The sequence below is a fragment of the Platalea leucorodia genome (genome assembly GCF_965183815.1).
Source record: "Platalea leucorodia genome assembly, chromosome: 3".
Taxonomy (NCBI): domain Eukaryota; kingdom Metazoa; phylum Chordata; class Aves; order Pelecaniformes; family Threskiornithidae; genus Platalea; species Platalea leucorodia.
Genome location: NC_138825.1, coordinates 127,382,224 through 127,407,821, shown reverse-complemented (window position 1 = coordinate 127,407,821; position 25,598 = coordinate 127,382,224). Strand labels below are relative to the sequence as shown.

The following is a 25,598-nucleotide window of genomic DNA, read 5'->3' as shown; positions in this document are numbered from 1 at the left end:
ACGTGGAATTGCTTTTTTTTTTTTGTAAATAAATACTAATTGCTTTTTTTATGTGTTTGTTTATTTTAGGGATAGACTTCAAGATTAAAACTGTTGAGTTACAAGGAAAGAAGATCAAGCTACAGATATGGTGAGTAACGTACTCCAGAAGCTGCGGGATGGCATCCTTCCGGATGGCTTCTTTCAGAAGCAGGTTTTCGTGAGAAGAGTTTACTCTTTCTGAGATTGCATTCAGGTATCTAATTCTGTAACTGTGTTTTGTATTTTCAGTTATGGTAAAGCTCTATGTGTTAAGAAATGGGGAAGAGATCCGTGTGTTGCGTTTATAAGCGCTGTTACTGCTCCCTTGGACAGGCTGTTGGCAAATCTGTTTGGGAGGACAGCATCCTCGCAGTCTGTGATTTAGTGGGAAGTGTTTTAAAACTGGAATTTTTAAATTAGGAGTTGCCTCGAATCTATGGCTATAAATTGACCGGTAGCCTTGCTTTGTGTCAGCAAGAAAGTGTAATCCACGTCTGCACTTATTTTATATTTTTCTATGGTAAACTGTGGAGAGTTTCTCAGCTGGCTGAAAGCATGGCTGCTTTTTCTCTTGGGAGGTCTAACGTGAGGCAAAACTGAAACTCTTTTAGCTTGCTCTGCATGTCTAACTAGAGGTTTTTCTTCTGTTTTAATAGCCCTGCAACAAGTCAGGTCAGGAAGGGTAATGGCTTTTGCCAGCCCGTGTGTTTGTTCAGACTCCCTCCTCAACCACGTACACGTATTGCTGGTGCATTCTCCAGCTTCACTGAGAGTTCAGAACTTGGAATTTGTTTAGAACTTGAATTTGCCCATTTTGTCCTCCACTAATAAAAATCTTTTATGGCTTGATAATGTTGATGTTTGTAGATGCAGGTGGATGGGTTCCAGTTAGAAGGAAGCACTGCTCGTCGTCTGGCTGAATGATTTATCCTTCCTAATGAATGCGTTCTGCGTCCTTGTTACCATCGCTCTGAGTGTCCACCTTGTGCCTCAGTTGTTTCTCATATCCCAGTCCTGCAAGCAGAAGTTGGCCAACTTAGTTATTTTGTGCCCTGCAAGGGAAAGAGTTGTCGAGTTGGTTTTGTTGTATAAACTGCGTAGCCGGTCGATAAGGAAGCACTTGGATGATGAAGTAACCCAGGGCGCTGGAATGCTTCAGCGGGGAGCCGCAAAGGGTAACCGTCTCGGTGAGGGAATGTTTCAGACGGAGCGGTCTGAGGAAGGGTGGCTATGGATCAGCTGGGAGCCGAGAGCAGAGCAGGGGAAAGGAAGGGACCGAGAGCATTAGCTGAAGAGGCGTTCAGGTGTAATGCAGCTTCGTTGACTGACTTGCTGGGCAGCTCTTGCTCCGAGTTCACCAGACTGTTAACATTCAGATTTGCAACCCAGATCGAACCATAACTTCTAACAATCGTTTTGTGTCATATTTTTTACCCTGACAGGGTAGGTGCTGTGAATCCCCATGGGACAGAAAGGTAGAACAAAGCATTGGGATGACTTGAAGTGTTAGGCTAAACCCAGGAAAAAGTCATCATGAAATGTAGAAACTGAAAATACAGAATACTGAGGATGTTTAATGTGTACATAGACAAAGAAGGAAGCCACAATGAAGCTGTACGTGCGGGGGGTTTTAGTGGCTTAGAGAAACGAAGAGGGGTTTGGGTGAGCTGAGTTTAATGAAATTGCAACTTTTAAACATTGCAAAGTTGGGAGGTCGTTGTCTGAATCTGCTGCTTGTTCCTGCCAGTTTGAAATTTCACATTTGAAATTAAACTTGGAAAGCAGAAAATGAAGTTCCTATGGCATGCACTTTTGATGAGGGAAAAAAAAAAGGGGAAAAAAAAAATCTAGGCTTTGTAGTTTCCAACTTTTCCTGTACAAGGAGTTTTGCCCAGAGGTGGTTTGGTGGCTAGAACAGTAGTGTCTTTTGGGGAAGATATTTTGTGCAATGCATCTATATTTAACCACCGCTTCCTGTATTTGAACTCACCCTGTACTTCTAGGAGTTGTGTAACATATTTCCAGAATTACACTTCGCTCCCGCTGCAGCAGTTTGGTAAGCAAGGGATGCATTTAGTGGAACATTTCCCTTGTAAACCTGAGGCTGTTCTTGTAGCTTTTCTTGTGTCCAGAGTATGGGCTGTGCTTTTATAACTGAAGTAAATGCATAGGAGCTAATGTAGCTCAACCAACAAAACATGTCTTCCGAGTTGTAGGTAGTGCTTCCACTGGGACCCAGCTCCACGCTTGATTAAGCTGATCAGAAGATAACAAAAGACGGGTGGTGAAGAGAAAACAGACTTGTAGTTAAGGACGGGAGATGAGACCCTTGGCGCGTGTGTGCTTTCGGTATTGCATTGCAGGTGTGCTTGTATTTATGGAGCGTATCCACGCTCAGAATTTAGAGGAGGAACAACCGCTGTTTCATTTGGCGTTTCCCCCGTCTGAAAGCTATCGTCCCATTCGCCTAGCAGCTTGCCCCGTTTTTGTACGCGCGTCGGAGCTGTTTCTGGTCACGGACTGTTGTGGTTTAACCCCAGCCGGCAGCTAAGCACCCCCCAGCCGCTCGCTCGCTCCCCGCCCCGGTGGGAGGGGGGAGAGAATTGGAAGGGTAAAAGTGAGAAAACTCGTGGGTTGAGATAAGAACAGTTAAATAATTGAAGTAAAATAGAATAGTAGTAATAGTAGTAATAATAATAATATACAAAGCAAGTGATACATGTTACAATTGCTCACCACCCGCCAACTGATGCCCAGCCCACCTCTGAGCAGCGATCACTGCCCCTTGGCCAGCTTCCCCAGTTCCTATACTGGGCATGACATCCCATGGTGTGGAATAGCCCGTGGGCCGGCCCGGGCCAGCTGTCCTGGCTGTGCCCGCTCCCAGCGTCTCGCTGGCAGGGCAGGGGAAGCTGAAGAGTCCTTGACCAGTGTAAGCACTGCTTAGCAACAGCTAAAACGTCCGTGTGTTATCGACATTATTCTCATCCTAAATCCAAACCGCAGCACTATACCAGCTACTAGGAAGAAAATTAACTCTACCCCAGCCAGAACCAGGACGCTGACAGAGACGGGGTACCGGGTGCAGTGACATTGGCCCAGTCCGCGAGTGTAAGTCCAGCCGCGGCTCTCCAAAGCACCACCATTTCCTTGTCCAGCCTTGTGTAATGCCATTTTCTTGCTTCCTAGCAGTCCCTTTTATTGTTAGAAGCAAAGGCAGTTCTGGCTTGTCATTGTTGCTGTTATTGTCATCATCATCGTTATTATTATTGCTGCTTATTCAGATTGAAACCTCTTTTTTTTTTTTCTTTTTTTTTTTTTTTTTTCCCGGAAGAGTGACGTTCAGCTGTTTGCGAAATGACAAATGGTGACAGAATTTTGTACCTTAAAGAACTTAGTACGTGTTAGCCCTTTCCCCAACATGACGGAGTTTCTTTACATAGAGTTGCTCAATGTTTATGAAGGAGCTGTGTTCAGTGAGCCATCACGGGCAAAAGTGATGGCTGAACGAACCTGTCACTCGCAGAATAAGGTTTCTACATCAGTGGGAGTGATTAAATATTTGATTATGTAGCATTGGTATTTACATAGGTGAAAAGTGTATTTCTTTTCACATACAGAAAGCAATAGAAATAAACTGTTCCTCAGTTTGAAATGACTTTATTGACCTGCCTCTCGCTGATCCATGTAATCCTCCATCACACAGATATTAAATCTTTCTCATGCTGCTGTCCTGCTATAGGAGTTGCTCTCCGGCTGCCTGCAAAGCTGCGTCGCTGTGTTTTACTGTGACTGGTACTGGCTTTTGTACTCCTTGGGGCAGGGGGCAGTCTCAACGGGCAATTAGTTTTACAGAAAACAGGTTAAACTGGCGCTTTCTAATATGGCTCTGCTCCTTTCCCACAGGGCAGGATAGCTACCTGCCTCTTCCTGGGAAGGGAAAATGAGCAGACATGGCAGTATCTCAGTCATGCCTTGACCTCCAAAATATATATATAGCAGTAAAGCAAGAATACAAAGGTCAAGCTGAGTTAAACCTTGCCAGAGGTGATAAGCAACTTGATACTTCATAGCTATTAAAAACTGGGGTTGCTGTTCAGTCAGGATCAAGCTAGGATTAAAGCGTTTTCATATTGCTCCAAATGTGAATGCGCCTGTTGCAAAACGACGTTGAAATGGGGAGAGGGGAGGCTGGGAGAAGAGGAGGTGGAGAACGGTGGGGTTGGGTCGCAAGCGGGACGATGTCTGTGCGCGGGGAGCTTTGGGAGAGCCGCAGCTAGGCTGGGCCAGCCCGCTGCCGCGCGTGGGCCGCAAGCGAGGAGGAGGGTGGGACGCAGCTCTCGGGACCGGCCTTCGGAAGGAACGGGCTTCCGCAGGGCAGATCCGTCAGGAGGAGTACCGGTACGTCACGTTCTGGGTGGAAGCACGTAGAAGAGTTGAGTATCTTCTTGGTTAGGTCATTGTGCTACTTGTCTGTTCTGGAAAATTGTTGGTGCGATGGTATACGATACAATGCCGTGCGGAAAGGCAGCAGTGGTGCGCTTAGTACAGGATTTGGGAGAAAGGAATTGGGGTAAAGATTTGGGAGTAGAAATACTTCTGAAGGGTGGGACCTGGAAGGGTTGACACCGATGAACGTCTTGAAAAATATTAATACAGTAATGCTCATAGCACAGAGAAAGGAGGGAGAATAAAAGAACCAAAATGAGAGAGTAGTGTTCCAGGAAAAGATGGTGTTATCATTGTGAAAGCGATGAACCGCTATAGAGGAATAGAGTAGTAGAGATAAAAATTCAGCTATGAAGAGTGTAATATCATACACTCCAGGAACTCAGACAGAATTGCTTTGAAATGGAAACCAAAAGGCTTAGGCATCCTGTAATTCACTAAACTTATTAGCATAATGTAGCAATTGAAAAATTAAATGTGATTTTTCTGATACGGTGGGTGCGATCGTTTCCAGTGGGCAGGGACGTAAGTGTCGCAGTCTAACCTACCACACAGTTTTGATTAGCGTGCTCTAGAAAGAAAGGGGCAAGTAGGATGATCAGAGGGATGTAATACCTATTTTGGGAAGAACAACAACTGGAAAGATGTGTATTCTTCAGGATGTCAGAGAAGTGACCAAAGCACACTTTTAAAATCACGAGTATACTGGAAAAGGTAGGTAGAGATTGATACAGCTCACTGCCTTTCCAATACCCGAACATGAGTTCTAGCGGAAGGCTGGAAGGCGGCACAGGCAAAACACAAGAAAATGAAGTTAAGCTGTGAAACTCCTCATCTCAAGATGTCGTGGTAGCTGCAGATGTACGCGGGTTCGCAAGGGATTTCACCAAGGAACAGTCTGGTTTGGACGGTTAAGATGTGATCTCTGGCTCCAGAAGTCCTTGAACTACACAGAAGTGGAAGCTGAAGACCTCTGGCCTGAGCAGGTACGGCTCTTACGCACTTGTGAGAACGCACAGAAGGCAGATCTAGGTTCTTCGTCCTGGTGAAGTGAAGGCTGAAAGGGAATAGGACTGTCATCTAAAAAATACAGAGTGGTAGCAGACACGGTAGCGAAGGAAGGACTGTTTCAGCTCAAGGACAGCAGAAATCAAGTTGCTGGAAACTCACCAGCAGGAGTGGAAGGCTCTGGTTCAGCGTAATGGGGGGGAAATGGAGAAAGGGGAACGTGGAGGGGGGAAAAAAAAAACCCAAACAAAAAACCAACAGATTGTCCCAGGTATTTCAGAATACAACTTGACAAATAAAGAGGATCGTGATGTATCTTGTTCTGCTGTTGCAGAAGAACTTACCCCAGGAGACCTCTTTGCGTTTATTCAAGAATATTCTGTGAAAATTGGTTGCAGAAAATACAGCCGCTTTCTGGTCTCTCCGCTCGCAGACTCTGCAGTCTGGGGAGACAACGAGGAGCTGTAAGAGGGGATCCTGAAGGTGGATTTACAGGACGTTGCTATTGGGAGAGTGAATCCAAACCAAAAAAGCCCCAAACGGCCTAATGCTGACTGTGGAGTGCTGGAGGGATGGGGTAGGGCAGAAAGCTGTCAAGGAATAACTACAGTATTTAGGAAGAGGTTTCTAGGGATTATAAACAGAGTGGGGTTATGTGAGCAGTGAGTGAGCGATTAGCCCTTTCAAGAGGTCTGTGTTTGCTTTTCCAAGCCAGAGTAGTAAGTAATCCCAAGTTTCCTTAAACAGCCACATGGTGTATACATGTCTAGCCTTAAACAGTCTTCAGCTGATCTTAAGGAGTAACTGAAATACATCGGTAGAGCTGTATGAAGAGTTAGTTTTACGGGGACTAAGAGTTAGTTCACGGGGACTAAGAGTTGTTGATTCCTCACTTGTGAATTTTCTGTTTACCAGTTTTCACGCAGGTTCCTGGCCTCGTGTCCGCGTGCGGTGTGTATTGTCAAGCCAGAACAAGAACTCTGATAGACTGAGGTGAACGACAGTAGGTGCGAGTTAGCAAAGCGCTTGATTCTTGCGCGCCTGGGACAGGCCTGTTTGCAGAGCTGCTGCCCCGGGAGTGTCTGCGCGGGCTTGTTGCGAGGCAGTGACTTGCACCGTTAAGGCCAGAGAGTTGTGAGCTGAAAGGCTAGATCCTGACGAGCTTCCAGAGCTGGGTGAGACCAGTGGTCCCTTTCTCTTCGGTGGTGTATGAAACAGTCACGCTTGATAGTGGTGTATTAGTATGGAAGCAGTACGATGACAAAATTGCTTCTGTAGTAAACTGAAAAACACTTAACGCAGAGATTCAAAGACATCTAAATTTTTTCTTTTTTTCCTACGTAGCTGCTACTCTGACCCTCCTGCCTTTACATAAAATTTGTATGTCAGCCCATTTTCCTACAGTCTTGTTGACTGATTGCAAATTGTAGAAACAGCCTTATTTTTTTAGTATGCAGCTCTTAACTGTGTGGAAGACCATGAAGTGACATTTTTCTGTCAGTGCATCTTTGTGGGGAACACTTTTGCGTGGCTAGAAAAGTGTCCTCAGAACTTGTTTTATTCAGCAATGAGCTCATTGCAAAAATACTCATCTGACCTGGAAGACCCGTCCAGGTGAAAGAAATGTGCAGCAGCCCAGCTATCCGAAATAGTTACACGTGTGGAAATTCCCTGTTCTATGCAAGTTTTTGCATTTAATAAGTATGGTGGTGGACAGCCAAAGCTGCAGGCAGCACCACTAGCTAGTGTACAATCATTCTCATTGATTTCTGCGATTAGCCTAGGAACGTCTAAAAGTTAACTCTTGCTGCTGTGAGCTTTTGAGACCCTTCACCATGTGCGTAGCTCAAGGTGGAAGAGACTCTTTTGGCACGTCAGTCTGACTGCCTATAAAACAATTAGATACTTCACTCCTTACAGATTTTTTTTTCCTGGATGAATATTTTTTCAGAAAAGCTGAAATTTGCCAGTCGTGAAGTATCTTACAGATGTTCCTTTGTGAAGGGAAGTCTTCCACCCAGTCGCTAACGCTTCCAGATGCCGTCAGTACAGTTCCTTCGATGCAGTATTCTGCTCTGTAGTTTTAACAATATTATAAGAAGAAACACTGGGACAGTAATAAAATTCTTAGGATTATTTTGCTAGGAATTATTTGGTTTAATATGTTGAAGACCTTTATTTTGACCTATGTGGACTGGAAGGATCTTCACAGATCATCAGATATAATCTCTTCTTGTTGCATACGTGTAAATCTTTCATAAACAAATCACAGTACATTTTAAGGTTTCTTTAGTCTCTGCTAGGTCAACTGGAAAGCTGTCCCAGAAATTCCTTTCCCTGTTGGTTAAACCTCTAATATGATATAGCTTATGCATACTTTGATGTTGACATGAGAATAATTTCAATAGATTTTTCACTTTCCTTGTGCTTCTCCTTTCCCTCGTCCCACGGGGCGACCTTCTTTGTCTTCATTTTGCAGCTAAACAAACCAAGTTCTCTCGGTTTCCTCTTGTGCAGCAGGGCCTCGTTCTCCTTGTCTACCTTAATAGTCCTTGCCTACATTTATTTTAGCTAGCTTCCACATATGATTTTGCCTACATCAAGGATTTATTGCACATCCATAAGCTTTGGAGCATCTTCTTACATCCTAGAGGTTTGAACAAAAGAATGGCAAGTAAACAAGACGTGGTCTCGGATCGTTTCGTGCCATTTGCTCAGGGTGGATTCATCAGTCGTAGGCAGTTTGAAAGCCATAACTCATTTCCTCTGTTTGCTTCAGTCACTTCTCTAATCTCACATCCATTAAGAGTTATCTCTGAATAATGAATGGAGAATCCATTAAGAAGGGGAAAGGGCAAATATATAGTACTTATTTTAAAAAAAAAAGGGGGGGGGGGGAGGGGGAAACACTCCAGGTTCTTTGCTTTTTCCCTCCCCAGCTTTATTTTCATCCATTAGCTTAGCTTCAGTTGCCAGAAGAAACACTGGAGGAGTTAACTAAGCAAGTTAGTTGTGGGCGCATAGGACGTGACAAGCAATGAGTAACAACTGAGTGTTGCCAATGCCAAGTTGTGTAAAAATCAATCTGAATTCTACGGTGGTGGCTACTGACCTCGTCAGGAGGGGAGAAATCGTGATGCCCTATGTCGTGATGTTTTGGTAAGGCTGACACTGTCCGGCTTGATGTAAGCAAATTGGGGGAAACGACTTAGGTGAAGATGCTGTCAAGTGGATACAAAACTCGTAGCGAGAGAAAATAAACGGTGTGTGAGTAAGAGTTCTGTTGAGGTATTTTGCAGGAGTCTGTCCTGAGCTTCATGATAGGCAATGTTTTCTTTAATGGTTGGGATAAGGGAATAGAGAGTATGGTTACTGTATTTAGGCTAAGCCAGAAAAGATGAAGTTGCAAAGTATAAATCGTGTAGAGGACTGGATTATAATTCACATTGCTTTTGACCAACTGGAGGAATGTCGTTGAAAACAGTCCTGTGAAATTCAGCAGAGACAAATGCAAAGGTATCGAGTTCAGTATGTGTAATCAGTTATTCGAATGTCAGAAAAATCTGCTTCATCGTGAGAAAAGGGAGTGGGGTGCGTAAACAGGCATGCCCAAGTCTTCTAGAAAATATTCCTGTATGAGGCTGGTAAGACTTCAGCTGGAGTAGTGTCCTGGTTTTTGATCAGGCATGGGCAAACTGGAAAGAGTCCAGAGAGTAATAAGTGAGGCTGCATACCTTAAACCTTTGGCCAGTAAGGTCTGAAGAACTTGAGGTGGCTTGAGAGAATTCAGAGAAGGTGCAAGAGCTGTGTTTGAGTATGCAAAAAGTAGTTGTGGAAAGAAGGGAAATGAACTCCTCTAGTTACTTATCAAAGGTACGATAAGGATATGACGGCCTTAATTTGCACCAAGGAAAACCCAAGTGTGCCATCAGGAGAAGCTTTCAAATGGGACAGAAGGGAAATGAGAGAGGGGGATTCAAGCCAGCAGTCGTCGGAGGTCTCCAGCCGAACATCAGGCATCTTTCGGGAATAACGTGAGTATCCCTCAACGTTTTGTAGAGCCAGGGAATGGACTAGATTGCCTCTTGAGGCTACCGCCAGCGAGCCCGACCTCTGCACATCGTGGCCTGGTGGAACATTTCTGAACAAAGCGGTGCTTGGGTTTAGGACCTGCCCCTACGCCGCCTCCTCTACTCTTTGCCCTCTTCCTGGTGTTTGCCATCTCCTAGGAAGAGATAAAACCTCGGGAGCAATCAGCCTCAAAACCGTGATCTCGTGTCTGAGCCAAACCTAGCCGATAAGACTCTATGAGAAGAAACTCTGTAGATCATTTCCCTTGCATCTTGGGAAACTTTCCTCCATGGCACGTTCAGATTTCAGGGCTTTTCATTTACTCCCCTTTTGCCAACTGATACTTGGCGAGAAATCTGACATGTGCTTAAATTGGTTTGGCAACTACAGTCAGCATTTGTTGGTTCAACTGTAGGTGACAGGGTGGTGGGGAGAGCCGAGTTTTCACAGGACTCGGTGCCTGGTGGTGTCCGTGTTCTGCCAAGGCGTTCGCTGTGACCTCAGGAACAGTTCAGAGGGAAATGAGTTGAGCTAGTTCAAGTCCAGTCCGTGATCTTTTCCGAGGTTACTGGTTTGTGAGCAAGGAAATGTGGGTTGGTGGGGGAACGCTGTGTCTTTCTGAAGGTGGTTAGGGAATGTTTAATCTCAATTTAGACCAGTTTAAATTCGGAGACACCTTTGATTCTACCTTGTGTGAATAGTGTCACTGAAAAGTGTCTATGAACATGTAAACTGTTAGGTTTATGTCCTCTGAAAGACAGTAGAATACACAGTTAACTCTTAATTCTGAACTTAATGGCATGCAAGTTTGTTTAACCAAATCTCATGCATTCCATCAAAGACCTCAAAATTAGATGGGAAAATGCATACTGTCCTTAGTCTTGCATGGTCAATTTTCAGCAAATTGCTTATAGAAATGGCCAATTTAATGTTACAGTTAAGTACATCTTCTAGATTTACTTTTTGTACGCTTTGGTCTAAAATTTCAGGAATTTGTAAGATCACGTTAAAGCTTTATAAAACTGATCTGAAAACAAAATTCTTCTCGGTTTTAAGCCTGAGTTCCAGAAAATGTTGAGTGATCGTCTTCGTGGCTGCTCAGCAGCTGCTGAAGCGGAAAGGGATCTTCATAGAATCCCAGGTTGGAAGGGACCTCAAGGATCATCTGGTCCAACCTTTGTAGGCAAGAGCACAGTGCAGACGAGATGGCTGAGCATCCTGTCCAGCTGAGTCTTGACCACATCCAGTGTCGCGGAGTCAACCCCTTCCCTGGGGAGATTATTCCAATGGTTGACTGTTCTCATTGAGAAAAATTTTCCTCACATGATCGTCTTGGGCATCGTGGTGGTGTTGACTGGGCAGTTGGGTCAGGTCATCGCTGGTTGCAGTTCCAGACTCCGCTGACTTTGACAGCGGCGCTGCTGAACAACCCACAGCATTTTGGGAACAGAAACTTGAGTACTGAGCCAGCTGGGTTTGTGCAGTGTTTAATCAGGCTGACCAGTGGTTATGGTACGTAGCTTAAAAATTGTAGATGGAGTTTTAAAGTGGCTTATTTTTACGTTCGTTTGGGAAGAACTGGTCAGTAACGAGAGTGTCTGGGACAACGACGTTTCTGGGGTTGTTCAGACGCTCGCACCGCTGGAGCTCACAGGCCTGTTGAAGCGTTGGTAGAGCATTTCTTGCTCCTGTTTCTGTCCTGCCCGCTACTGGGTTCCACCGGCGCTCAGAAGTCTGAGACACTTCCCTGAGATATGAGACTTGGAAAGAAAAGTTTCTCCTTTTGGGTGCAAGTTTCAAGTTGTCAATAAAAATACAAAGTTTAGAATTAAGAAATTTCTACCCTGACTTGATACTGGGTTTGTTTATTGTGGTAATACACCAGAAGACCTACTGCAGCTTACCACTTTGCTGTTCAACAGACAGCTTCATCTTCTGCCACCTTAGTCGTGTAAGCCCAGTTAAGCAGTCCGGCGTCTTCTGTCTCTCTCATAGTTGACTCTGAAACGTGTTTTTAAAAAAACAATCCCCTTTAAAGTAAAATCTGAAAGAGAAACTTCAAGCCCTAAATTTCTGTACCCTTATAAGCCTGGCTTACTGAAGCTTGCCCTTTCTGTTGTCTGAGTGCTCAGCTACGTCTGGGAGGGAACGGGCCTTCCTTGAAGCTGCTGGTGATGCACATCGGAGTGTGTCCTACCGCTCCTCAAAAACATTGCCCATCCCTCGGTAGTGGTGCGATAGAGCACCTACTGCGCCACGCACGCTTGTCTAACGGTTACACTGTGCTGGTTTCTTTAGAGCTTGCCTCTGATATGTGCTCTTGTCTGTTTTCCGCAGGGACACGGCAGGGCAGGAACGATTTCACACCATCACCACCTCCTATTACAGAGGTGCCATGGGGATCATGCTAGTATATGACATCACCAATGCCAAGAGCTTTGAAAACATCAGCAAGTGGCTCAGAAACATAGATGAGGTGAGTAATGTCTGTAAGATCCCGGAATTGAGCTCTTTGTTGTGACCTGTCGAGCATGTGATGAACTCAGCTTCTGGATTGCAGCTTCTGCTGCGACCCTGGCAGAAGGTGTAGTGTGTAAATTAACACAGGGGTTTGGGGGCTGTTCTTAGGCTGGCCTATGTCCTGTGTTCCCTCCCTCAACCCTCCCTTCAGCAGTGGCATGAAGGGTGGCAACACTACACAGGGGCTAGCGGTGTCCTAAAATGTCAAATTCCTACACGAGCAAACTTTGTGTCTGTGCTGGAGGTAAGGAATACATCTGGTAGTAACTGGGAGTCGCAGTCTTCAGGAGGAGCTGCCACCACAAGGTGGTGTGCAGAGGAGCAACATGAAGCCGTAAGCTGTAGAGTAGCTATAGAATATGTCACTTCTAGTACTGACCTATTTTATAAGGATGACTACGTTAATCCTCAAAGATAATTAAATATAATCACCTCCACTCCCTCAAAATTGATGTCATGAAATATTTGCAAGTTTATCATGGCTGTTCTTGTGGCAAACTGCTGTTGTTGAATGTTAGCAAACCACTCAAACCTGCATACCTGATTTTTGTCCTTCTGAGAGGAGTACCAAACAAGGAGGCTGGTAAAATTTCAAGCAAAGTCAAGTGAAGCAGAAGAAACTGATGTGGAAACATTCAGTGCCTGGATCCCCAAGAGTTCATTCTCTGGGAATTCTGAGATGTTAGAGAGCAGCACAGCCGTTAGTTCTTGCTTGTGTTATGCTGTTCCCAAATGCAATAAACGTTTGGATTTTCCAGCTCCGTTATTTTCCTAGAAAACATGAAGGTGGCCCTGTAGAACTGAGGGTCAGCAGAGGGGTGCTGTCAGGCATTGCTAATTGAAGTTTTGAGGCTGGTGAAAGGTTCTTGCAGAGAAAAAATGTGATATTGGGACTTTAATTTCCTAGCATGAGAAATGGGAAACTACACTGCTTATGGAAAGGGACACATTTTGGTGGGTAGAGAAGGGGGGGGGGGGGGGTAAGGCAGTATAGGAAGAGACTCAGCGGCAAGCTGAATATAAACTTGAAACCAAGGTCTTAAGATTCTGTAGTTGCTTTGTTTAAAACACATTTAGTAGTATCCAGGAAGCTGAGTAATGGATGTCATTCGCACCATTGTGTTTGAGAAGCGAGTGTTTTTGCTGACCTCATGTTTTCAAATCTGTGTCACACAAATCTCTGCAGCTGATTTCAGGTGCATTGTGAAGGCTGCACGGTTACTGCAGTTTTATACGGGATGTTTGACGCCTTAGGAAGCTTTTTTATTACGGAAGCAGCTCAAAATGATGGGTGAAGTCATCCTCTGAGGTTCCAGATGCAGGGTTGAGGCTTCTTGCTAAAATGGGCGGCAGGTGTACCCACTCATGTGCAGGATTATTGCAAATGCTAGTTGTGAATGAAGTAGCTGAGTGCTTTGGTATTACAAGGATTTAATATTGCCACGGATATTCTCTCAAGGAGGAGAATTTTCAACAAGCAAGCTGCTGTTCTGAATTGCTACTGTGTGCAAGGAGACTCTTCTACAGGATACTTAAGCCTTGATTTAGAAATAGCCAGGAAACCTAGAGCTGTTGCACCTTCATCCTTGCTAAAGACTTAATTATTTGAAGGTCACACGTTCTGCAGAGGTGTAGTGTACCACGCACTTTTGCTTTGGGCTGGTAGGAATTGGTTCAGTTGCTCAAGTGCACGGTTTTGTACGTTGGAGCTGGCTGTACTTGAAAGAAGTCTGTTGCTGTGTAAGCAGTTTTGTGCGTGTGCATGCAAAGTCAACGTTTTCAGAGTTGTCTTCTACACGGTATCTTAATCTACCTTTGCCGTCTGATTGCTCTTCCTCCTTGTGACCTGAAGGAAAAAAACTGGGCGTGATTCTCCTGAGGAATGTGGAATGGGTTATTACTGTAAGCAGGAGTACTGGGTATGTGGATCTCTTGCCTCTGTAGTTCTATTAGTAATTCTACTGTAAAGTAGTATTAAGACTGTTGGAGTGAAAGTAAATTCAGATTAGACTTCTCCAAGAAGCTTTTCATGGCAGGTTTCAAAGTACTTCATAGAATCATAGAATGGTTCCAACTGGTTCCAACCCTTCTGCTGTGGGCAGGGACGCCTTCCACAAAACCAGGTTGCTCAAAGCCTTGTCCAGCCTGGCCTTGAATGTGTCCAGGGATGGGGCATCCACAGCTTCTCTGGGCAACCTGTCCCAATGCCTCACCACCCTCAGTGTAAACAATTTATTCCTCTCTCTTTCAGTTTAAAACCGTTCCCCCTTGTCCTGTCGCTGCAGGCCCTGCTAAAAAGCCTGTCCCCCCCTTTCTTGTAGGCCCCCGTTAAGCACGGAGAGGCCGCAATCAGCTCTGCCCACAGCCTCCTCCTCCCCAGGCTGAGCACCCCCAGCTCTCAGCCTTTCTCCACAGCAGAGCTGCTCCAGCCTCTGACCATTTTGGTGGCCTCCCCTGGCCCCGCTCCCACAGCTCCATGTCCTTCCCGTGCTGAGGACCCCCGAGCTGGACGCGGGGCTCCAGGGGGTCTCCCCAGAGCGGGGCAGAGGGGCAGAATCCCCTCCCTCGCCCCGCTGCCCACGCTGCGGGGGATGTAGCCCAGGAGACGCTTGGCTTGCTGGGCTGCCAGCGCACATTGCCAGGTCATGTTGAGTTTCTCATCTACCGACACCCTCAAGTCCTTCTCCTCAGGGCTGCTCTCAATCTATTCTCCGCCCAGCCTGTATTTGTGCTTGGGATTGCACTGACCCCGGTGCAGGACCTTGCACTTGTCCTTGCTGAACTTCATGAGATTTGCACGGGCCCACCTCTCCAGCCGGCCCAGGTCCCTCTGGATGGCAGCCCTTCCCTCCAGCGTGTTGACCGCACCACACAGCTTGGTGTCTTTGGCAAACGTGCTGAGGGTGCACTTGGTCCCACTGTCCATGCCACCAACAAAGATGTTAAACAGTGCCGGTCCCAATACTGACCCCTGAGGAACGCCACTCCTCACTGGTCTCCACTTGGACATCGAGCCGTTGACCGCAACTGTTTGAGTGCGACCATCCAGCCAATTTGTTATCCACCAAGTGGTCCATCCGTTGAATCCACGTCTCTTCAATTTAGAGACAAGGATGTTGTGCAGGACGATGTCAAATGCTTTGCACAAGGCCAGGCAGATGACATCAGTTGCTCTTCCCTTATCCACCAACGCTACAACCCCGTCATAGAAGGCCACCAAATTTTTCAGGCACGATTTTCCCTTAGTGAAGCCATGTTGGCTGTCACCAATCACCTCCTTATTTTCCACATGCTTTAGCATAGTTTCCAGGAGAATCTGCTTCATGGTCTTGCCAGGCACAGAGGTGAGGAGGCTGACTGGCCTGTAGTTCCCTGGGTCTTTCTTTTTTCCCTTTTTAAAAATGGGGGTTATGTTTCAACAGTCGATAGCCACGACTTCTCACATATGATGGACAGTGGCTTGGCGACTTCATCCGCCAGTTCCCTCGGGACCCATGGATGCGTCTCATCAGGTCCCATGGACCTGTGCGCCTTCAGGTCCCTTAGATGGTCTCGAACCTGATCTCCTACAGTGGGCGGTTCTTCATTCTCCCAGTCCCTGCCTTTGCCTTCTGCGACTTGGGCGGTGTGGCTCAAGCACTTGCCGGTGAAGACTGAGGCAAAAGAGTCACTGAGTACCTCAGCCTTCTCCATATCCCGGGTAACCAGGTCTCCCATTTCCTTAGGGAGAGGGCCCACATTTTCCTTAGTCTTCCTTTTATCACCGACATACCTATAGAAGCTTTTATTGTTGCCTTTGACATCCTTGGGCAGATTTAATTCTATCAGGGCTTTAGCTTTCCTAACCTGATCCCTGGCTGCTCGGACAATTTCTCTGTATCCCTCCCAGGTTACCTGTCCTTGCTTCCACGCTCTGTAGCCTTCCTTTTTGTGTTTGAGTTTGTCCAGGAGCTCCTTGTTCATCCCTGCAGGCCTCCTGGCGTTTTTGCCTGACTTCCTCTTTGGGATGCATCGCTCCTGAGCTTGGAGGAGGTGATCCTTGAATATTAACCAGCTTTCTTGGGCCCCTCTTCCCTCCAGGGCTTTATCCCATGGTACACTACCGAGCAGATCCCTGCAGAGGCCAAAGCCTGCTCTCCTGCAGTCCAGGGCAGTGAGCTTGCTGTGTGCCCTCCTCGCTGCCCTAAGGATCTTGAACTCCACTGTTTCGTGGTCACTGCAGCCAAGGCTGCCCTTGAGCTTCACCTTCCCCACCAGCCCCTCCTTGCTGGTGAGATCAGGGTCCAGCACAGCACCTCTCCTCGCTGGCTCCTCTGTCACTTGGAGAAGGAAGTTGCCATCAAGGCATTCCAGGAACCTCCCGGCTTGCTCATGCCCTGCTGTGTTGTCCCTCCAGCAGATGTTGGGGTGGTTGAAGTCCCCCATGAGGACCAGGGCTTGTGAACATGAGGCTGTTCCTATCTGTCTATAGAGGGCCTCATCTACTTGGTCTTCCTGGTCGGGTGGCCTGCAGCAGACCCTCACTGTAATGTCACCTGTCCCTGCCCCTCTTTGATCCTGACCCATAAGCTCTGAGTCGGCTCCTCATCCATCCCCAGGCGGAGCTCCATGCACTCCAGCTGGTCATTGACATGGAGGGTGACACTCCCTCCTCGTCTCCCCTGCCTGTCCTTCCTAAAGAGCCTGTGCCTTTCCATTCCAGCACTCCAGCCCTAGGAGCCATCCCACCACGTCTCTGTGATGCCAGTAAGATCAGAGCCCTGCAGGCGTGCGCGCGTCTCTAACTCCTCTTGCTTATGCCCCATGCTGTGTGCATTTGCATAGGGGCATTTAAGTTGCACCCCTGATGAAGCCGACTTACTGGTTAGAATTCCTTTGTGCTGCTCTTCGGGTGCCCTCCTGCTGACCCGTGATCCTTCTCTGGGCATCTGTTGCTGGCACTGGCACCCAGCTGGTAGGAGTGGGATGGATTGAGGTTCTCCCCCCCAGCAACTTTGGTTTAAAGCCCTCTTCACCAGCTTGGCAAGCCTCTGACCTTCTCTGGCAGATGGACCCCAGCAGCCCAGGTTTCCCAAAGCCAGTCCCATGGCCTAAGTAGCCAAACCCCTGGCTGTGGCACCAGTCCTGTAACCATTTATTGATTCGCCAGATTCGACTGGCCCTTTCACACCCCTTCCCTTTGACCAGGAGGACTGATGAAAAAATGACCTGCGCTCCAGAGTCCCTTACCACCGCTCCCAGGGCTCTGTAATCCTTCTCGATGCTGCTCCTGGCTGCATCACTGGTGCCTGTGTGAAACAGCAGCAGTGGATGACAGCCGGTGGAGGCTGTACGAGGCTTGGTGGTCTCTCGGTGACATAGAATCATAGAATCGTCAAGGTTGGAAAAGACCCTTAAGATCATCGAGTCCAACTGGTAACCTATCACTGCCAAGTCCATCTATACCATGTCCTCGAGCACCACATCTGTCCATTCTTTAAATCCCTCCAGGGATGGGGACTCAGCCCCTGCCCTGGGCAGCCTGTTCCAATGCTTGACCACCCTTTGGGGGAAGAAGTTTTCCCTAATATCCAACCCAAACCTGCCCTGGCGCAGCTTGAGGCCGTTCCCTCTCGTCCCATCGCTTGTTCCTGGGGAGCAGAGACCGACCCCCCCGGCTCCAGCCTCCTTTCAGGCCGTTGCAGAGAGCAATAACAACATCCCTGACACGAGCCCCCGGTGAGCAGCACACCTCTCCAGACAGTCCGTCGGGTCGGCACACGGGCACCGCCGTACCTCTCAGAAGAGTCGCCTGCTACTGTCGCCCGTCGCCTTCTCAGTTGCGCTGGTGGTTGTACGGGGAGCAGATCGGGCTGCCTCGCTCGGCTCCAGCGTCTCTCCTGGTGCATTGGGTTTTTCCTCTTCAGCCTGTGGAGCGGTGAAGCAGTTCTGCAAGGGCACCTCAGGCTTCGGGGGGAGCCTCTTCCTCCTGGTGGTCCTTGCCGTTGCAGCCGTCCATTCTTCTGCGCTATTGTCCCTCCTTCCCTCTGCGTGTGCCGGTGGTTTTGGCTGTTTGGCCATGAGCTGTGGGTCCACTGCGGACTGCGCTTGGACCCAGCTCTCTAACCCCATCTCAGCCTCCCTGCTGTTACGCAGCCTTCTCACCGCCTCCGCAGCTCCTCCGCCCGGGCACAGCTTTTGCCGGCAGCTCTGCCGCCTCTCCCTGCCTCGGGAGAAAGGCCTGGGCCCGTCCCGCAGGCTGCGGTCTGCGCCGCGGCCTCTGCCATCAGCAGCGCCGCCGGGGCGGATGGCGCGGACCCCCCCGCCGGAGCTGCCGCCTTTGCTCTCGGACGAGTGCCCGCTGCTTCAGTTATCCACTTAAGTGATGCTTTGTGCTGTGGTTGCTGGAACTTTTCCGCTAGTCTGGTGGATATCTTTGGCATATTCTTTCCTTACTATGATGGATATTGGCAGTACTTCAATAACTGACCAGCCGAGGTATTTTTACTCATTCAGCATTCCTTGAGAAAGCATTGGCACTCGCTTTTGCCTTATAAAGATGATTCCCTGCGACGTGGTCCTGCTCTTCTTTGGATCCTGAGCGTTAGCATGGTGCTCCCTTCAGTTTTCCCTTTGTGCTGTCCTGTTTCATGTTCGCTGGGTGTGTAGTCGGCGTGCCATTTCGCCGCACGAGTTTCTCAACTTGTGCGTGAAGCACTTAGAGCCGAAGCACAAGCCGACATGCAGTCTTGCTCTGATGGTTGCGACATCAGAGGAACAGCGTGATGCTAGAAAGCTGTAATTTCCCTTTGTTAGTTAACTTGGTAACTCCTCTTAAAAAAAAAATACAGGCAAAAGAAGTTTTTAGTAAGTTCCTGGGTATTTGGCTTTGCGGTGGTTGAAGGCATAGTTGCAATTCTTAAGGAGACTTACCTGTCTACAATAAAACTGTGCAAAGGGCCCTTTAAACACCAAAAAAGTAGTGTCAGCCGGAGCCATTCCAGTGGATGAAGCTTGATTGTTGGCAGCTGCAGACGGGTTCTTGTCCTGTAATGCTCTGTGGCATCGTTTCTGTAACGTGCTTGTCTAGCACGCACAAAACCTGCCGCCTCTAAGTGCTAGGGAGGAAGAGGATTCTTTTCCCACGTCACTGAATGCAGACTAACGAAGATTTGGTAGGCTAGTGTCATTAACTAGAAGGATCTGGCTTGCGGAACAGCACCCAAGTCGTTTTCAGAAAGGAGGACTTCACACTTACACTACAGAAATAAAAAGGAAGGTGAAAAATAACTGGCGTTGGAATGGTGATAGAGCTGCGTCAAACCTGTAGCTGGTGTCTCATTCCGCTCCTGGGTTATGTGAGCAATTTGGTCTGAAGGCACTGTCTGAAGAATGATTTCTAGCAGTCTGTTACAGCTCAGGAAAGTGCAGGACACGGAGACGTGTGAGCGTTAGCCTGGTCTTCAAACAGCCTGGAAATACAAAAGTGAAGTAGATACTTAGTGCTTGTTGGGGGAGACGTGTAAACCTGTCTCTTGTCTCATTTTAGCATGCCAATGAAGACGTGGAGAGGATGCTGTTAGGAAACAAGTGTGACATGGAAGATAAAAGAGTTGTCCCTAAAGCAAAAGGCGAACAGGTAAGTGTCGGACAAAAACTTGCTTATCAAAGTAAGCAAGTCAGCGCCAAGACTTCCCGCCATCTCCCGGTGGCTGAGATGCCGCCAGGGGATGTACAGGGAACACGGGCGGTAGCTGGATTTGCTAATAGTTTGTAAGCCTGGGGAATGTTGTCTCGGAAGCTGCGTTGCAAACAGCTGCTGTGAATGGAACGAGTTCAGCTGCAGTTTCTGCTTTCTTTGATAACTAAAAATCTTCAGGCATCCTTTGTTAAGTTACTTACCATGGGACAGGCTTGTATGGTGTCTGTCGTCTTACGTTCAGATGTTGACTTGTGATTTAATGCACTTTAATTGCTGTTTCTGAATCATGAAGTTCCGAATCTTCCTTTGTGCCACTTTGCCTAGCCAGTACTTCTGGTGCCTGCTACAGCTGAAAGAACATTACATGCTTATAAATGCCGCTAATCCCGAAGTTACAGCAGCAGCAATTGAATAACTACAGTAACGCTAACCTTCTTCTTTCTTTCTTGGTTTAGATTGCTAGGGAGCACGGTATTAGGTTTTTCGAAACTAGTGCGAAAGCAAATATAAACATTGAGAAGGCATTCCTCACATTAGCAGAAGACATTCTTCGAAAGGTAGGTGTTTACAGGATTCGTTTGAAAAAAATATCCTAAAATTTAAGCTCCTGTTGCTTTTGATGTTTACCTGAATTGTTGCAGCTTTTGACTTTGGCACGCCGAGACAAACGAGTCCCTGAAGGAGGAGTATGGTACATCTAAAGCTTCTAAAGCTCGTTTGATGTAGAGGGAGTAGTATACATCAAAGAGCCAAGGAACGTAAACTCGTAGTTGTTTGGCCCTTAAACTCACGGTTGTGTTGTAGATGTGCTTGGAGTTAAAGCATTTCATTGGCGTGGAAGAGAATTGTCCTTTCCCTGCCACCATCTCCATCGATACGCAGCATTGTCTTAAAAACTCTTAAGTGCCTGTTGGGAAGAGCTTAGACGTGGCTGACAGATGAACGAGCTCTGTCACTTCTGCCCCGTTTCCGATGATGAGCCCTCTCGGCCTCCGCGTTTCGGTGGAGGTTTTATTGGAAGGCTGTATTGCAGCCGAGAGAAGAACGTGGGTCACCAGTTCTTCCCGGTGGCTGGCTTCCCCTCCTGAAACGTACCGCATGCCATAACGATGGGTGTCTTTTCTGTGGCCGGTACCCAAATCTTCGTATGCCCAGAGCTACAGGATACGCTGTACTTGTATCCCTCCTATCTTTCATGAGTAGAAAATGCATCGGCTTCCAATAGCTGCCACCGTTTTGTTGGAGGATGGGGCTGGGCTGGATATGTGGGTGGCTCCAGGGCGGCTTCCCGTTAGTTGATGTACTCCCGTAGCCGAGGGCTCGATTTACACCGTAACCCCCGTGCTAGCGCATTCCTGCTTACGATCAGGTCGTGCCTCTCCCGCTCCGAATCTCGGTGGAGCTCAAGCAGCGTGGGTTGGCCAACTCTAGCATTTTGCTTTTGCTCCTAAACGAACGAGCCCATGTGTTTTTTCTGTGCTCCAGCGTAGCAGTAGGGACTGCCCGGCGTTGAGACTGCCTTCCTCTCTGTCTTCCACCGCTCTCCTGCGTGAGCGCCATTGATAACATCATCCAAGTGAATAGGTTAGAAATTCAGTGCGAGGTCGGCGCTGAATCTTTTTGCAACCCTTCTAAATACACATCTGCTCAACAACGTCTGGTTCGCCGTTGTAGTTCTGACTTGTTTCTTAATCGCTTTTTGGCAAGCTTGATGTGAGAAACTGGCTGAAAATCCCTGGCCTTTGGAAAACAGGAGGTCGGGCTGGCAAGTCTTGCTGACCCTTTTGCCTTTTAAATTTTTATTTTTGGGCCTCAATGTATTTATCTGAAGAACGGGGCGGGATGTTGCTTTTGCAAGGCTGTGCCACAGAGAATAAAAGGAACGTAGAGATGAAACTGCAGGAATCTCACGAATGTTTAGGTTGGTTTCTAAACAGCTGAAAGGAGATGTTAGCATCTGATCAAAACCACTTGACTTTGATTTTTTGCTTTGGTCTAACCAAGTTTACAGCCCGTGACGCAGACGAGCCTGTTTTGTCCGCTGCCTCGGAAACTGGTGTCCCGGTTAACTGGAAGGCAGATGCTTTTGAACAGGCCCTCTTTATCCATAAATTACTCTGTGGTTTTTTAAGGTCATTAGTTCACGTAATTTAACTTCAGCTTGTGTTAGCTGTACGCTGTGATTTACTTACTCCACCAAAGTCCAAGTGTCGGTTCTAAGAGCAGGACCTAAAAATAGTTTTAGTTTACTTTGGGGTGGTCCAAGTTCAAAAGTTTGGGTTTTTTTTCCCAGCTTTTTCCAGTTGTTGTTTATTTAAAACAAAACAAGAAACCCTTAAATTGGTTTTGCATACTTTTGCTGGCAAGGGGAGGAGGATTCCTTACGTTTCTGTGGAGCTCTCTGTCCATAGTTTATTCATAATATTATATATATAATAAGTCTTTTTGTAAGCTGCTATCTCTTCAGCTTTGAATACTTTATTTCGGAATGTCCCGTGAGTCATCTAACTTTTTTTTTTCACTTGTTTCATTGCAGACCCCTGTAAAAGAGCCCAACAGTGAAAATGTAGATATCAGCAGTGGAGGTGGGGTGACAGGCTGGAAGAGCAAGTGTTGCTGAGCGTTCTCCTATATCACCAATCGCCATCCACCGCCCCTTTTTTCTCGCTGCAAAACAAACCACTCTGCCCGTTTTTAACCTTAAACCAATGTTTTGTTCCTCACCTTAACAAGCTCCTGTCTCCCTTTGTTTTTCCGTTTAGGAGAGCCTGCGTACTATAATTTTCTCAACAACGTGTATAGGAAAATCATCTCCGTGAGTTCATTTTTTCATGTACCTGCTCAACTTACCACTACGTTTTGGTTGTATTATAGTCCCGTTCCTCCTGACATTAAAACATATAGCAATCATATTCAACTCTATTCTGCAAATTGTATAAGAATAAAAGTTAGAATTAACAATTTATTTTGTACAACAGTGGAATTTTCTGTCATGGATAATGTGCTTGAGTCACCATATTCTCTAGATGCATCAGCAAAAGAGCCAGGAAAACACTCATTTTCGCCTTGAGTATGTGAATGGGGTTTATTTTGTCCTGTGCCTTATGTGGAAAGGAACTTTTGTTTTCACTTTTTTTTTCATTTCTTTTCTTCTGGTGGAAGCATGTGCAGGAGACATACCATCCATACTTGACCATTTCAAAATACCGAACTCTTTTGTGATTGCTTTCTGTAATTGTTGGTGTAATGCATCGAGGACAAAGGGTGGTGCAAAAAAAAAAAGAAAAAAAAAAATTACATTTACTCTGCTGTGTCTCCTTTTTGGTGATTAGCCATTCAGAACTGTTCCTGCTGCCATTTTCTTTTCTCACTCGCAGCTCTTTCCTTTTGCCTGCATGCTGCTTTTATTTGCATTTCTTCATGGTGTGATGTGTTAATTAAAAGGATGGCAACGTGGTATGTTTGCCAAAAATTTAATACAAAGCACTGATTTAGCTTTCAAGGTAAAAATGTTGAAGATACCTACTAATTTCCCTCTAGCCGATGTCAGTTCACTAGTATATCTTCTCTCTCCTCCTGCATAGCCGTTGGGTTTTATGATATGGAAGAGTTATTTGCATGCACTAGTTTTCTATGGAGGGTGATGTGGTTGTCTACTTTATGTGTATGAATATAACACGCAATTCCCAAACTGACAGCAGTTAACGTGAACTTTTAAGTTCTCTCTTACTGTTAGCCGCTCCAACAAGTTGTTCGGGAGCCTAGCAAAAGGCTGAGTGAAACTAGATTTTAAAATGAGAAAGGAAAAAAAGGAGAAGAAAAAAAGAAGTTGGCAGTTTAATTTATTACCTCCCTGAAAACTTTCCATTTTCCAGTGTTAAAAGCGGAGCCGTTGGTACGTGGGTCAGCCTTGCCCTCTCTCCCGCGCTGCGGGACCGCGGCAGGCGATCCCAGCGGAGCTGCCGGGCTCCCCTGGCATTAACTCGCTTTTCCAGCTCGCCGTCGGGCTCTGCCCGCAGCTCCGGGCCTCGCTCCGGTGTCGCCTCCGTCCCTTCGGAGGGCAGGGGCTTGGGGACGGCCGGGCCGCAGGCGCGGCTGCGCGTTCGCTTGCCTTGCCTTTAAAACACCACGCAGGAGAGCTGCTCCCGCCAAGGACAGAAAGATGTTTTCAGTAGGCACTTCTTCCCCAGGCCTCCCCTTCTCCTTTAAAGGTGGGCAGGCTTGTGCCTTGCTCTTGTCCGCTGAGTTTTGGACTGTCTCCAGTGAATAATCACAGTAGTGAATAACGCTGATTTAATTTTAATGAAATGATGGTGTTTTAACCTTGAACTTCTAGTTTTGAACGGCTTCCCGTGTAGTAACTTGACCGAGGTGTCTCCCTTTGCCTCTGTACTTTGGCATTTTTGTCTCCGTGTGTGTTAACCCTTCCCAGTCGAGTGGCTTTGGGGTCGGGCAGGGCGCTGGGACTGGCGGATAAATCGGCACCCTTCCTTTCTCGCCTCCCGCGCCCGCCGGTCAGCCTTGTAAATAGAGTACGGCTACCTTTTGGTTAAATCTGCACTTTCTAACCTTATCGAAAAGGGAAAAAATGGAGAAATATACATCAAGGTTTTTTTTTGTATAATCCTTGTTTTAAACGTGAGCTTTTTATTTGCTTCCAGGGGCTTGGCTCCCTCTGTGTAAATCCCTCGGGATCCTTTGTAGACGCTGTGTTCGTTGCAAGCCAACAGGTAGAGAACAGGCCACTCGCTGGTACTACTAGCTACCACCTCCGTTTCGTATTCTCCTTACCGAGTTAATAAACTGAAATATTTCTAGACGGTCTACTTCTGTTCATATAAAAAACCATGAATTTTAACCGCGTGGCTTGGCTTTGTTTTGTGTTGTGGAGTGCAAGGCCCAGCCGAGGAGGAGTGAGCAACAAGAGTCGATGCAGATGCTAAAAGCAAAAAAAAAAAAAAATAGAAGTAATAATAATCATGTTGGAGGAATTTGCAGTAACTTTTATTTCTGCCGGTATCTAAACCCCCTGCTAGCTAGCAAACTAACTGCTTGTGAAACCTCTCCTTGGAAGACACCCCCTCCCCAGCCCCTGCGTGGAATAAAGCCTAAGGCCGGCCTCGCCAAGGACGCGAAAGCGGCTTTCCCCGCGCCCGCCCGGCCGCCGGAGGAAGGCTCGGCGCTGCCTTTTGTCACGGCACAAAAAAAAAAAAAAAAGAAAAATAATGTAATTTGATTAAATTGGTCATGAAAAACGAAACCCCGAGGTTGAATCTCTCCCGCAAGGCGTTAACCGCTTTCTGCGCAGCGCTTGGGCGCCGGGGAGCTGCCGGAGCCGCCGCGGCGCGGGGCAGGGGTAAGAGCTTCGTGCTCGCGGACTCGGATGGTGGAAAAACAGCATCAACTTAAGGTCTAGGATTAATTCCCATGCCTACAATTTTTTACTTAATCTTTTAATATTTTTGCTACTCCACTCTGGCTTTTTATTTAAAACACATTCTTTTGTACCACTTACTGTATCAAATTGTATAAAAGATCACTGTCCCATTCTTGGTCATACCAAGAGCAAATAAAAGCTTTTATAAACTTGCATTGGTTACTTCCTCGGCCCCGTTAAATTCCCCCTCGCCCCGCTCGCGGGGGCCAGGCCCCGAGCCTTCGGGCCAGCGCCCAGCTGTGCCTCTGGGCTGCGGCTGCTCCTCGCCCCAGCAGCCGCGACCGCTTGGGCCTACTGGTAGAACTGGAAAGCCCGAGCCCACCTCTGCTTGGGAGGTGGTTGGCTGGGGGTAGAGCTGTTAGGTTCTTTTCTGTAGAAAAGCTTTAAGCTGTTATTTTTGACGGGCGGGAG

The 25,598-nt window shown here is 47.1% G+C and overlaps 1 protein-coding gene across 3 annotated transcripts in view; it reads left to right on the top strand.

Annotated features, from left to right (window-relative positions):
* RAB10 (RAB10, member RAS oncogene family) overlaps positions 1-25,342 on the top strand; it is a 52,149-nt gene extending 26,807 nt beyond the window's left edge. The window contains exons 2-6 of one of the 3 annotated variants that reach the window (XM_082306069.1): positions 70-130; positions 11,887-12,025; positions 19,598-19,687; positions 20,206-20,307; positions 22,287-25,342. In XM_082306069.1, coding sequence (XP_082162195.1) covers positions 70-130; positions 11,887-12,025; positions 19,598-19,687; positions 20,206-20,307; positions 22,287-22,370 — 476 coding nt within the window. In that variant the 3' untranslated portion in view covers positions 22,371-25,342. The other 2 variants (XM_082306070.1, XM_082306071.1) reach the window with 2 other exon arrangements.
* Positions 25,343-25,598: the final 256 nt, after the last annotated feature.